The 13,696-nt window shown below is 58.8% G+C and overlaps 1 protein-coding gene across 3 annotated transcripts in view; it reads right to left on the bottom strand.

Annotated features, from left to right (window-relative positions):
- Positions 1–1,910: 1,910 nt before the first annotated feature.
- Positions 1,911–13,696, bottom strand: part of LOC119153849 (carboxyl-terminal PDZ ligand of neuronal nitric oxide synthase protein-like) — a 36,246-nt gene continuing 24,460 nt past the window's right edge. For 2 of the 3 annotated variants that reach the window (XM_037400762.1, XM_037400763.1), the window contains exons 3-11: positions 9,838–9,930; positions 9,088–9,146; positions 7,536–7,644; positions 6,938–7,079; positions 6,374–6,534; positions 4,614–4,781; positions 3,670–3,835; positions 2,876–3,233; positions 1,911–2,424 (exon numbers count right to left, since the gene is read on the bottom strand). In XM_037400762.1, the coding sequence (XP_037256659.1) occupies positions 1,935–2,424; positions 2,876–3,233; positions 3,670–3,835; positions 4,614–4,781; positions 6,374–6,534; positions 6,938–7,079; positions 7,536–7,644; positions 9,088–9,146; positions 9,838–9,930 (1,746 nt within the window). In that variant the 3' untranslated portion in view covers positions 1,911–1,934. The remainder of the gene's footprint in view (positions 2,425–2,875; positions 3,234–3,669; positions 3,836–4,613; positions 4,782–6,373; positions 6,535–6,937; positions 7,080–7,535; positions 7,645–9,087; positions 9,147–9,837; positions 9,931–13,696) is intronic. The other variant, XM_037400764.1, reaches the window with a different exon arrangement.

Below are 13,696 nucleotides of genomic sequence, written 5' to 3'. Positions count from 1 at the left end.
GCTGCTGGGGCTTGTGTCTGAACTGGGGCTGTAGGACAGGGAGGGAGCGGGCTGGCAGCTCAGGGACAGCCTTCATCCCAGTTGGGATCTTTCCTCTCTGGGAATACCCGGGGTGGGGGGAGGGCGGTGGGCACCTGGGGGCAGCGCCGTGGGGTGGGGCTCCCTGTGCAGCCCCATTGGGGCAGAGACCACAGCACTGGCTTTGCAAATCAGACACCTTTATTATTATTATTTTTCTTTCTTTAAAAGTCAGTTACCGAACTGCAGTGTACTTCATTCCTACCGACGGGCTGGTCTGTTGCTATCGCACTACGGGACAGCCCAGCTGCAGCTTTACAAGCCCTGGGCACAGGGCCCGGTGGTGATGCCACCAGCCCCTACCTGGCTCCTCCTGGCCAGCTCCAGCATGGCCCTGGCTGGCTCTGGGGTGCACGTCCCGTCACCCCCGTCTCCCCCGTGGGAGCAGCGCTGTGCCAGGAAAAGGCAGCGCAGCCGCTCGGGGTCTCCATTTCTGCTTCACACTTCCCCAACTCGACCCTCCAACACTTTCCCAATGCCTTCTTGTAAACAGCTGAGGTGGACAAGCATCTCCTCAGCTCTTTCCTCAAAACCTGCCCAGGCTGAAGAGGACACGTGGCCCCGCCAGGGCCTCACCTCAGCCCTTCCCCCAGAGCTGGGCTTCTTTCTTAAATCCCAACTCATCCCAGGAAACTCACGCTTCCAAAACCAAACCCAAACCCCACTGTAACACCCTAACACCAGCTGGATGGAGCAGCCTCCTGCCTGCAGCCACCAGCAGCTCGGAGAGAGGTACGGGAGGGCTCTCCCTCCCAGACCCCAAGACATGGGTTGCACCCTCCCTCTGGGTGCTCACCTGCAGCAGCTGTGGGCTTCCAGGACCAGCTCTGCACCCCATTAGTGGTCTCTGGGGGGTGGTCCCAGCCTGCGCGGGCAGTGGGTGCTGGGGCATGGGAAAAGGCACCTGTGGAGCGAGGCAGTGGTGGCTTTGCTGCGTGGGGAGGCGATGCTGGGGCTGTTGTCCCCAAAAGCCAGGCTGGCCTGGATGCAGCGTGGTGCTGGTGGGCACAGGCTGCCCTGGAGAGACCTGGCTGGTGGCAGCCACCTCGCGGAGCTGGGCAGGGAGCAGAAGTGTGGCTGTGCCACATGGCCCTGCTTGTACTGCTGCTGCAGGCGGCAACTGCTGAATGGGGTTAGTGACAGCGCAGCAGCCTCGTGTCTGGGTGGTCGCAGCCCTGCGCCATGCTGTGCCCCTGCCCAGGGGCTCCCGACACTCAGCTCCCAGGGACATTTCTGCTGTGGAGCATCCCACGGGGAATGTTGGCTGGGTGGGAATCTCTTCACAGCAAGTCCAGCCAGTGCCACCCCCATGCAGCATGCTCTTCAGCAATGCTGTCTGCCAGCTCCTTGCCCTCCTGAGCTGCCTGGCAGGATGGCACATGCCCTGCCGGGGGCTGGGAAAGGCACCCGTCTGCTGTGGGAAGGCTGGGGCTGGTGCAGGGCTGCCTGCAGCCACCAGGCCAGCAGAAGGGATGTAGTGATGAACACGAATTGTGCCTCTGCCAGGCAGCAGTGGAGAGAGCTGCCCAGAGGCAGGGACCCTGTGCGGCACCCCTGGCTGTGTGAGCAGGGACAGGACAGGCAGCAGATGGGAGGACAGGGCAGCAGGAAGGCAGTGTGAGCTGGTGCAGATGGAGGGCAGGGGCTGGCCAGGTCGCATCCTGTGTGGCAGCCCCGAATGCGGTGAGAGGTGCTGCTACGTGGGATGGGGACAGCAAAGGGATCTGCCTCCCATCCCAGGCACAGGGGTCCCCAACCCCAGCGCGGGCCAGTGGAGCAGTGTGGACAGAGCTGCTGGGACTGCTTGCCAGGCAGGACAGGCTTGCAGGGACAGCTTGCCACCTACTGTGGTCCCTCTAAGAGGGGACCCTGCTGGGCCCCGTGGCAGTGTCCAGCTCTGGTTCAAGCAGCTCATCTTCAGAGAAGCTGATGTGCAAGCAGGTGTCATCCGCAGGGGAGAAGGGCAGCATGCTGTCCGTGGGGCTGGCCAAGGCCACCAAGTCCTTGGCCAGGGCCTCGCTGGCTGCAGGGTCGTGGATGCTGGTCAGGGGGGACATCTGCCCTCTCTCTCCAGTCCTGTCCTTGCCCAGAGCGCGCTGGCAGGTCCCAGCAGGGATGGGTTCCATGCTGGAGGCAGCGCTCCGCGCAGGAGTCCTTGCCTCAGTGTCCAAGAGGGTGAGTGAGCTGGCAGCGATGCTGGTGAGGCTGGAGATGCTGGGGCTGGGCAGGCTCATGTGGGCAGTGCTCTCAGGCTTTACCTCCACTTCCAGGCTCGGGGAGGTCTTGCTTGACCTTTTGCGTAGGATGGGTGGTGGCGGGTTGAGCTTGGGAATGGGCTGCTGCCGCCTAGGAAGCAAAAGCAAAATGAGGAGGTGATGGGTGAGTACTTACCTGCAGGGGGGCATGGGCTGGCTGCGCCAGGCTTTCCAGAAGAGCTTTGCTAGGTCCCGTCAGTGCAACCCACTGCCTACAAATGCTGGAGTTGGGGTGATGTGGCAACGACCATTTGGTGGCAGGGGGATGGGTGCAGGGCAGGCAGCGACCACGCAAGGGGACACGGTGGGTTCCTTGCCCCAGCTTATTGCACCCGAGCCAGCGCACGGTCCCTCGCTGCCTGTCCCTGCCCCTGGGCACCCAGAACACGGCGGTGTTATTCCTCCCCAGCCCCTGCTGCCGCCAGCCCTCTGAAATGTGGCCCACACTGTGGGAGCCCTGCCAGGGCAGCAGTGGGGAGTGGGAGGCTCTGCTCAGGGTGGTCCCGCTCCAGCCAGGGGGAGACAGAAGTGGCACATCCTACCTGTCCTCATCCCCTCTGTCTGTTTCGTCCACCTTCTGCCGGCTGCTCCCGTTGAGCAGTGCAAACTCGCTGACCTCGGAGCCCTCCACGCGCCGGCTGAGCCCGTCCTGCCCCTCCAGTACTGCCAGGCACTCGTCCCCCTCCTTGCTGCTGTAGCGGTGGCCGCCCCTCTCCAGGCTGACGAGGTTGAGGTAGGAGTCCCCGGGGCCCAGGGCTGGCAGCGAGCCGGGGGCCACGGGGCTGCCCAGGATGCTGGCGGGGGTGGAGGTGGATGGCAGGTGCATGTCCAAGCTGTAGTGGTTCTTCAGGTTCAGGGAGAGGGACTGAGCCAGGGACAGGTTTTGCAAGGAGCGGTCAACTGGCGAGAGAGGGACGAGGGGTGCGTGAAGGGCTGGGGACCTCCAAGCCAGCAGCTCCCCTGGACCATGAGGAGTGCAAAGATGCTCTGCAGGGATGCTGCTGGGAGCACCACTACTGCTTCCCAGGACCTTAGGGGGTGCAGAGATGCTCCAAAGTCCCCCAGAGCCCGGTAGGCTGGTGCTGGTATCACCCCAATTGCTCCCCGTGACAGCAAGGGGTGCAGAGATGCCCTGAAGCCTCCTCCCTCCCCGAGCCTTCTGGAATGGTGCTGGGAACATCCCAACTGCTCCCCAGGATCGTGAGGGTGCAGAGATGGTCCAGAGGGATGGTGCTGGGGGCACCCCAGCACCCAACCCCCCCTGCCCCGGGGTGAGGCTGGAGGGGGTCTCACCCACCGCCCCAGGCTGCGTGCCAGCGGGGGGCACCGCGCTCACCCGGCTGCCGCTGCTCCTCCCGGGCTTCCAGCGCCGTCAGCTGCCGCACCAGCAGCGAGACGTGCTGCAGCAGGTCGCGGTTGGTCAGCAGGAGCTGCCGCACCCGGGCCTGCGCCTCGATCCGCGCCGCCGTCTCGGCCGCCAGCTGGTCCTTCAGCAGCTGCACCTGCGGGCCGGGGCCGTGCGGGCAGGGGTGATGCGGACCAGGGGTGATGCGGCCGGGGCCGTGCGGGCAGCCCCGCCACCCCCGCCGCGGCGGCCCTCCGGCGCCCCCTGCCGGTCCCGCTGCGGCACCCCCTCCCCCCGGAGCCCCCGAGTCCCCCAGCTGGGGCGGGTGGGAGCGGGCAGGGGCTCCGCTGTGCACCGGGGCCGGGGGGCGGTGCTGCGGAGGGGCCCGGCGCTGCGGAGGGGCCCGGCGCGGGAAGCGGGCTCCGCGGCCGGTGGGGGGGCCAGGCGCGGGGGGGGGCTGCCGAAAGTGGGGTGAGACGGGGGCTGGTGGCTCCGCCGCCCCCTGCGACCCTGCTCGAGTGGCCTGGGCTTCTCTGTGCAGCCAGCAACGTGGCGGGGGCCGAGCTGCGCTGCGAGCTATGCTGCAAGAAATGCAGCAAGCTGTGCTGCAAGCTACGCTGCAAGCAATGCTGCAAGCTACACTGCATGCTGCGCTGCCAACAATGCTGCCAGCTGCACTGTGAGCTACACTGTGAGCTATGTTGGGAGCTGCACTAGGAGCTACGCTGCCAGCAACGGTGTAAGCTGTGCTATAACAATGCTGTGAGCAATGCTGCAGGGGATGCTGCGAGCTACGCAGTAAGCAATGCTGCGAGCTGTGCTGCGAGCTCCCTGCACTGCTCCCACCTGGCACCGCCGTCAGCCCAGCCTGGCCGGAGGCTGGGGCAGGGAGGGGAGAAGGGCTGATGCTACCCGAGGAGGGGCAGGACGTGTACCTGGGCCACAGCCACCTGCGTCTGCTGCTGCTGCTGGAGAAGCTGCTGCTGGAGCAGCTGGAGGCAGTGCTGGGAGGCCAGTGGGGTGATGGAGGCTGAGGAGCAGGGGCTGCTGGGGCTGAGCAGCTGCTGGGAGCTGGCTGGGTGCAGGGAGTAGTTTTCAGCATCCTGGGCACAAAGAAACGGGCAGGGTGAGCGGACCAGCCAGCTCAGGCTGGGATTTGGATTGTGGCTCCCCACGGCACTGACCCCAGCACACTGACCCCAGCGTGGCAGTGACCCCCGCACCCCTGGCGCCAAGGGGCTGTTGCCGGGGGCAGTTCTGGGCTTGGTGTCAGGCTCTGCATCTCTGCGATGTCTGGGAAAGCGCATTTCCCACTCCCAGAGAGCTGGCAGAGGCTGCATCGTCTGCGTCTGGCCCGTAGCTTGGAACAGGGAGGGCAGGTCCCCGGGGAGGAGATGGCAGGGAGTGACCCAGATACCCCACCTGTGAGGTGGCTGCCCAGGCTGGGCCATATCCTGTTGCCTGAAGCATTTCCCAGTGGCAGCAGTAGTTCAGCGTCAGGGCCATCAGCACATGAAGCCACTGCAGTGGCCCCAGCCCTCGGAGATACCCGGCGTGAGAAGGGCAGTGCACACACTGACTGCTTTCAGAGCCGCTCCTAACCCAGCCGTGAGCCCCCTGCACCCCAGCACGGTGCTCAGAGCTCAGGCTCTGCCAGTTTGGCACAGGGTGGGTGACCTTGCAGCCACCTCACGTGCCCTGGGGACCATGCAGGGGCCCCCTGCGTGGCTCACCTGGCCCTCCGTAGCACTGGGGGTCTCAGCACACAGCCCAGAGCCAGGGAGTGCATCCCCCCGCAGCCGGCAGCATCCCCCCTGACAGTGGGGCTGGTTTAGGACAGTGCCCTCCACAATGTGCCCCCCGGGAGCTGCCCCGCAGCCGCTGCCCTTCCTGCCCCCTGCCCGCCCCTGCCTGGCAGCTCCGGCACCCAGCGCAGGCAGCCCCGCTTTTCCCGCCACGGAAATGAGTCCCATTGAGTGCATTTCACGGCAGCTGTTTTCAGCCAGGCCCTGCAAGCGATACGATTGTGTGAGATGAAGCGATGCTATTCAGGCCGCCGGGAAGCGCTCACAGAGAAGCTCTGCAGAGCAGCTATTCATTGCTGCGAGCCCACTGCTCATGCTGAACGCGCCCTGCGTTCCCTTCAGGGATGCTGCTCCCCGGACCTGGGGGGCGAGGGGAGCTGGGGATCGCTGCTGGGGGCAGTCGGACAAGTGACCACCACAGAGCAGCGCTGGGGGCACAGAAATCCACCCCACATGATGAGGATACAGTTACCTCACCAGAGAGATGCCTCCTCTTAGTTTCCTCCTGTTATGCAGCTGCTGCTGCGGGAGGGGCGTCCTGCATCACTTTCTAGCACTGTGCGATCGCTCCAGCAGAGCCCCCCTCCACTCTGCCCTGCCTGCACTGGTGGGCTCTCCCGGGTTGCATTTGAAACCCACTCAGCCATGCGCCATGCCTCTCGCCTCTCCTCCCTGCCCCAGCGCTGAGATGCAGCTCAGCTGTGCGTAAACTGGAAGCTGTGCACCCTGTCCTGCCACGGGGGCTGCGAGAACAGGGAGCCAGGAGGGTGGTCTGCAGCAGGGTCGCCATGGAAGTCCCTCCAAATCAAGCTGTGATATAGTGGCCCCAAGCAGTGGGACCCCAGCAGCGGCAGAGCGCAGGGACTGTCCCCCAGCCTACCCCCCATTACCTGGCAGTTCTTATCCTTTGAGGCTTGCCCAGGTTTCAGCACGCCCAGGTCCCCCCTGGCACCTGGCACCTCTCCAGGTCCCCTCTCGGACACACAGATGCCGTCAGAGTCGATGCCAACCTTGTCTGCATCCGTGACCTTGGAGCCCTTTATCTGGTGAACTTCAGACGAGATAGATAAATAAACCCAAGCCCCCCCGCCCCGTGTGGGATCGCAGCAAGAAGCCAGGCCCCCCAAGAAGGGCTGGCAGCCAGGATGACAGCTCAGGGACAATGGCCAGGACCTGCTCCAGATCTCGCTGTGCTGCAAAAGGGCAGGAGCAAGGGCACGGGCCAGGCGAGGGGCTGGTGCCTGCAGACCCTCAGCCTGCTGGGCACGGGGGCTCAGCCTCTGGCTCCTGGTGCCCAGGGTGAGTGGGCAGACAGGGCAGATTCCCCATGCCCCACATCCGAAGCTGTCACAAGGTGGCCTGCGAAGGACACGCCACCTTGCAGTTCCCCACCCCAAAGCATCCCTGCTGTGGAGGGAAGGGTCTGCCCGCACCCCACGGGAGCCTTGTGTCACCTTCCAGCGGCTGCTCCTCAGCTGACTTGTCGCTGGCACCATCCGCCTGTCCGTCGGCGTTCTGCAGGGCGTGCTGCAGGCTCAGCTTGTGGCACACCTCGAAGGCCTGCCCCACTGTGCGCACCACCCGCATCGCCTGGCTCTGCGGAGCAAGCACGGGTGTGCTCAGCCCTGCCGTGGCCACGCTGCTGCTGCCCCCCCGCCGATGGGACCAAAACTGGGAGCCTTCCCCCCGCTTCCCACCCCGGGGCTGCCCCACACTGGCTGCTGCCACGTTTGTGCCTGCGCGGGGGGGGCTCCAGCAGTGCCCACCGCTAAACATGACCCTGGGCAGCCCTCGGTGCCCCGATCCGGGAGATGGATGCTCTTATCTCCGTGTGGGCTGAGGCAGGTGCACTGCACCCCCGGCCCGGGCTGGCCAAGAAGGGACAGGCGCCAGGCATGGATTTTTGTGGACATTCAGCACCGGTGCTGCCTCAGTCTCTCCCCAGGGATCGGTACCCTCCAACCCAGCAGTTATTTGCATGGGGAGGTGTGAGGTCCCCCCGGAGACCTCTTGCCCAGGGATGATCCAGCCGTAGCCTCGGGAGCATCCTACCTTCTTCTTCGATTTGAAGACGTTGCACCTGAAGGAGTTGTTAGCGCCATCCCTTGCAATGTAACTAAATATTTTCAGGTCTTGTGAGTCATGAGACACGTAGAAGATTCTAGGTGGGAGAGAGACAAAGGGAATTAAACACCCGAGGGGCTCTCTGGCCCCCCCACCCCCAACAACCTCGGAGGCTCCTGTGTGCCCCCAGGATGGGCTGGCTCACAGCGCCCAGGCTGTGCTGGTGCGTGGCCCTTCCTGCAGTTTTCAAGGCGATGGATTTATAGAGTGTTTCTGGCTTGATGGAAAACCTTCTGGTTTCTGAAGTAGGCAAAAGCTTTTTAAAGATGCTGTGGGAAAGCTAAAATATCTATAGTATTGGAAAACACGTGGCTATTTTTAGTCCCAGCAATTAATCCCTGCCCAGGCTGCAGCGTGGCGTGCCTGCCTGCACAGCGAAGGTGCTGCCCACCCCGGCACCTGGCGCAGGGCTGCTCGCAGCAGCAGGCAGGTGGCACAGCACCAAAGCCAGCGTCCCCTGGATGCTTCTGCCAGGGATGAGGAGTGTACTCAGGGGATTTCTCCCTCTTCTGTTCAGGCTGCCTCTCCTCCCTGTGCTGTAAAACCGTTTTTAAAGACCTTTTTCTATGTTTGATTTAATTGGGTAAAAATGTGACAAGTGAGGTCAGCTCTGAATAGAGAAGAAACCAAAGGGATTCTTGAAATGCTTTTTTTCTTTTACTCTTTCCTGTCACTGGAAATGTTTTTGTGTTGAACTTGCAATTATTGCCGATGTACCACATCTTGTAATAATCTTTAAAGAACATCAGAAGAGGTAGGCACGGATAACACACCAGCACATCCTCTTCTTCTGTCTCCTCATCAAGGGCTCTGACCCAGAAAACCAGTGTTGGTGACCCCAGTCCTCAGGGCTGTGGGTGTCGCGCTGGCAGTACAACTATTCCCTTGAGAGATCTGACACCCTGGTGCAACCTGTGCTCTTACCTGTGTCCACAGGCTACGCACCATCGCTGGGATCGCCTTCAAGGAAGCCATCCCTGATGACTCCTGAGGCATCAGGTTTAGTGTAAACCTGTGCGTGGGGCTTGTGGTCTCCAAAACACTTTGAGATCCCATGGCAGGTGCTATGGGAAGTCAGTGCTGTCTTACCACGTCCTGTGTGGGTTAATTCCCCGTAAGCACTTACACCTTAGAGTAAGGCCCTTCAGAAGTGCGCAGCGAGCTGTGCTCTGAAGGAGAACCGTGGGAAGCCTGTCTTCAGGGTCAGAATCAGAGAGTAATTCGGGTTGAAGGCACCTCTGGGGGGTCACCTAGACTAACCCTGCTCACAGCAGAGCCAGCTTCAAAGCTGGATCAGTCCATCTCACTCTCAAAAATGTATGAAAAGGATTCCCCATCAGCTGTGATTCTGCAACCTTGTTAGTTTTTCATAGTCCTTTGGAAAGTCAGCCTCGGTGGAGGTAACTCAGCAAGTGGGAGGATGGACATGCATCGCTGGGGGCTGACTGGACCTAACTGGTGTAAATCCCCTGCCACGTACCGGTACACAGGATCGTGCATCACCACCATCTTACTCTCATCCCAGGTCCACTCCTTTCTCTGCAAGCAGAGGGCAGAAACAAAATTACAGTGAGTCAGGTAAAAATGAAGCTCCACCATGGTGATGGGCAGGAACCCTGGTGAACGGTGCGTTTGTCACAAGCCAAAATCCAGGCGACAACTTGACTATATAAGCAATGGCTGTTTCATCAGTGTCTTGGATAAAAATAGAGTTCTTTGATCATTTATCATATCTGGTCATCTGATCACAGCCTTCAGAGCTGAAAATGGTCCCTAAGATTAATTTATAGCATCAAATATGCAGAAGAGTAACAGGTTTTGGGGAAGAAGGCTCTGAGCTAGGGCTTAGGAGATCTGGATCCAGCTGCTGGCTCAGCCTGGTGGGAAGCAGAGCCTGGGCGACGAGCTGAGGGGTGCTCAGCCCAGGCAGCGCGGAAAAAGCCTACTGGTATTAACACGAAAAAGAAACTGTATTTCCTGAAAGCTTGATAGTTTTTGATAGAAAAAAGATCCTCTTCCCACAGTGTAGTTTTCCCACTCTTTTTTCAGCAAGGTTTTGTTATTTGATGAAAAATCGAGTGTTTTCTTGTGAAAATTCCATGTGGTTTTTAAGAAAAGACCAGTTTTGGTTAAAGTGACTACCCCGAGCAGCAGTAACAGCCAGACATGGCCAAAGCCAACATCCCAGGTGCTCCGGCCCCGAGTGGCCCCGCTGGGCTGGAGGTCTCACCTTCTGCTTCTTGCGCAGAATCACCTTCACCCCATCCACGGACACAATGATGCTCACTTTCTTCTTCTTAATGTTCTTGGCTTTGAATTCGTACTGGTGGGAAGAAAAACCCAGGTTAGAAGAGGGCTAGTGCTGGGGGGGAACCTGGGACAGCGTGCGGTATTAGTGTTTTGCATGAAAATGTTGGGTTTGGGGTTAATCCCACCTGCCGATGGAAGTGGGAACTGGTTTTATCCTGTGAAGAAAATCCATGCTGGGAAGGACCCGCTGCCATAGCTGGGATGCCGGGCACGATCCTGGCTTTCTCAGGACCATCCCCTGGGAGAGGACAAGTGGAGCTTGATCCTCTGGACTACTTCTAGAGATTGTCAATCCGGATCCAGGAAGAACTTTCCTGATGTGTTGGCCATGCCTAGTCCAGAGGGACTTGGCACCAGAGGCCCGACGGGGAGATGGCACTTGCAGCAAACAGCAAGCGGTGATTTATGGCATCTCCAGTGCCCTTGTGCTTCAGTGCTGCAATGCACGGGGAATATAAAATGACTTACGAATTGCAGGGAGGGCCAGATGGGTGGCAATAATGCAATTATACCTCTGTCGTTTACATAATCACATTAACCTCAGTGGGCTTGGTATCTCTGGAGGAAAACCCAGCTCCTCACCTGCAGGTGTCTGCAGCCTGAACTCTCCTCCATTTATGTTTAAAATTGAATCTCTGGCTTTTAAATGTTGCTTTTGCTGACAGATCGAAGCACGGCAGAGCCCTTCCACTACGGAGACCTGTGTTTACAGTGCTGATCCTTACTGGCCCCATTTTAGGCACTATTTTTGGCTTCCAAATACAGCACTTCGATATTCCATATTTTTCACAGCCCCTATCTGAAATCCAGCTTTCCTGGGCCAGATCCTCAAGTTACCTAAACCAGCACACCCATTACTGGCAGTGCAGCTACAGTGACAGCCACCATGCATCTATTAAAAAAGAAATCCCTTGGATTAACTCTATGTACAGTTATCATTGCTGGCAAGCAGAGGTTACAAATCCCCCGTTTTAATAGTCTAATAATGTCAACAGTGCTGGGACTTGACAAAGGGGACATCATGGGGACACCACCGCCTGCTCGCGCTGCCAGCAGCCGCAGCAAGGCTATAAACGTACGTGAGCATGGCCAAGCCGAGTGCCTGCTCTGCCCTCACTCCCCGACGGCTCTTGGCTCTCTCCGCATGCTGTCAGTTATGGTCCGCCAGAAAACTGGCTGTAGATGGGCTCTGGCTCTATCTTCCATCAGTCTGTCAAACTGGAAGCAGCTTGCAAGCTTTTCCTGCCAAGGTGCCAGGGTGATGCAGCCCCCTCTGGGCATCTTGTCACCCCGAGGGCAGCCAGCCACCTCACCAGCAAGCACCATGCCACCGAACCATCCCTGTGCTGTCCTGACAGGCTCGTGGGGACAGGAGGTGCCTCCGCTTCATCACCAGTTCATCACCAGCCTCCACTATCCCTTGGTATGCCTCTGCCACATCGCTTTAGAGAATCATCGCAGGCTGCGATTTGTAGACACGGAAGACAAGGTGATGCCAAGCAGCAGAGTGCAGCCTGAAGCCTACCTACACTGTGTAATTAGACATCTAATTAGAAATCTTATTGCTGCAGAGCTGCAGGTAGCAATTGAGATGTTAAGGGAGTCCAGGCACCTCTTTCAGGAGCCTGAAGCTGAAGGACTCGGTGTGTGGCTCCGTGTCATCGTGGCACCCAAGCACTGCAGAGAAGATAAGCGTCTTTCCAGCTCCTCAGCGCCCATTGTAAGCCACGCCAGCCTCATAGGCAGAAAATTGGGTGGCTTTCATGTTTATCAGGCTTTTGATGCTGCTCATTGAATTCTTAGCACTCTGCAAGGTTTATGGTATCAGACAGGCCCCGGATTAAACCATAGCCTTTTGATCTCCCCATGAATTATTACTCTGAGACAAGCTCTTTAAAAAATCTATCTATAGCACCGTTGCGTGTAAAGCCAGAGCTAAATTTGCAATACACGTTTTTTATTTATAGGGAGGAATGAAATGATGGGTGAGGTGGGGAATGCATCCCGCAGACTGCCGCGGGCTGGGGGGGACCAGCAGGGGACACACACGCCTGCGGGGCTGAGGCTGGGTGGCTGCGCTCACCAGCCTTGGCACCTGGGGGGGCTTCTCCCAGCCTCCTGCCAGGCAGCCCGTCGGTGCCCAGTGCCCCCAGCCCAGCCCCACTGCCAGGCTGGAGCTGGAGCTTCCCCCTCCCCTGCGCTCAGCACCACCAAACTGTTTCTCCTTGTCTGCTTGCATGAATGTCAATAAAACTGGGATAGATTGTTCTGCCTGCTAAAGAGCTATTTATCTCTCTTTATACACAAATGGCTGGGAAAATACTAGCCAAGCTTTCCAAGAAAGAGCAACACAGTGTATTTTCCCCTTGTAGCAACAGGGGTGCAATTACATTCAAACAAGGCTCTTTACTCAAAGGCTTTAAGCAAAGTCCAAGTCTGGAATTTGCAGAGATGCTTTTTCTTTCTCTCTTGGACAGAAAGGAACAACTGGGAGCAGTGGCAGTGCATCTCCGGGTGCTGCCAGGAGTGATGGCAAGTCTCTGTAAAGCCAGGGAGCTCCAGCCAGCTACCACACCGCATTACCCCAGCCTGACTCTGGGACAGGTATGGGGGGGCTTCAGCTCCAAGCAGAGCTGTAGAGCCGCTGCGAGCGCCTGGCACACTCTGCCCTTGCCCCTGCTGTGGCTGGTGCTGAGCTGCTGAGCCATGCTGGGGCAGCCGGGGCTGGGGAGGCACACGGGGCAGGTGGGAGCAGAGCTCAGAGCTTCTCCCCCACCCTGGCGACACATACACCCTACACACAGTGTCTGAAGCAGTTTTGACCCTTGCAATCTGCAGGCAGTGCCCTGAGGCTCTGCTCTTGATGCAGCCCTTTGCCACAACATGGTCAGTGAGGAAGGAGGCCGAGCAGTTTGCCAGTCCTGCTTGCTCCGTGCAGCTCGCGGCCGCTGATGCTTGTGCCTTGCTGCTGCATCCTTGTCAGAGCATCTGCAAAGGGCCAGCATGCTCCCTACAGCAGAGGTGCCAGGGTCCCAGCCATGGCAGAATTAGCTTGGCCTGAAAACAGTTACTGGGCCCCAAAATCCTTTCTAAAGGGTGCAATCCCTCAAGCAGCAGGAGCTGTAGGGTGGCCCAGCCCCCAGCGGCTGCTCAGCATGCAGAGCAGTAATGCCAGCTGGGTGCGAGTGCTGCACTCCAGGGCGCAGTGCTGGGCGAAAGCCCCACCAGCCCATACCGCACCAGCTTGGGTCGGACTCTGCATCTCTACACAGGAGAGGCAGATGGGATACAGCTTCAGTCATTTAATTGCTTCCTATCAAGCAGGAATCAGTATTTTAATTAACTGTGATTTATATAAGGACAAAAAAGCACATGAAAAAATGCACTCCAAGATAGCAGACTTTATCTCCTGTAAAAATGTTCACGCATAAACCAACATACACCTTAGCACGAGGCTCCTGACTAACCTGGCACTGTCGTCAGAGAGCAAAGTCTAGTCACTGATATTTTTTTTCTTGCTATTGAATCGATATGATGTTATTTCCCAAATTTTTCAAGGTTACCGACAAATCCAAACGCACAGAGCAGCGCTCATCTTCTCTGCTGCCTTCTGAGATTCAGTTGTTATTCTCCTCCTGCTTGTGCTATCCTATGGGGGAAAGCATTCCAGATGTTAAGGGATTTGGAGCTGCCCTTACATGTGGCGATTCACTAGGCAAGCCTGGCACCTTTCCTAACTATGGAAACAAGATGGGACATTTTACAAAAAAATGCATGTT

This window comes from Falco rusticolus, chromosome 9 (assembly GCF_015220075.1).
Source record: "Falco rusticolus isolate bFalRus1 chromosome 9, bFalRus1.pri, whole genome shotgun sequence".
Taxonomy (NCBI): Eukaryota; Metazoa; Chordata; class Aves; order Falconiformes; family Falconidae; genus Falco; species Falco rusticolus.
This window is presented reverse-complemented; position numbering and strand designations above follow the sequence as displayed.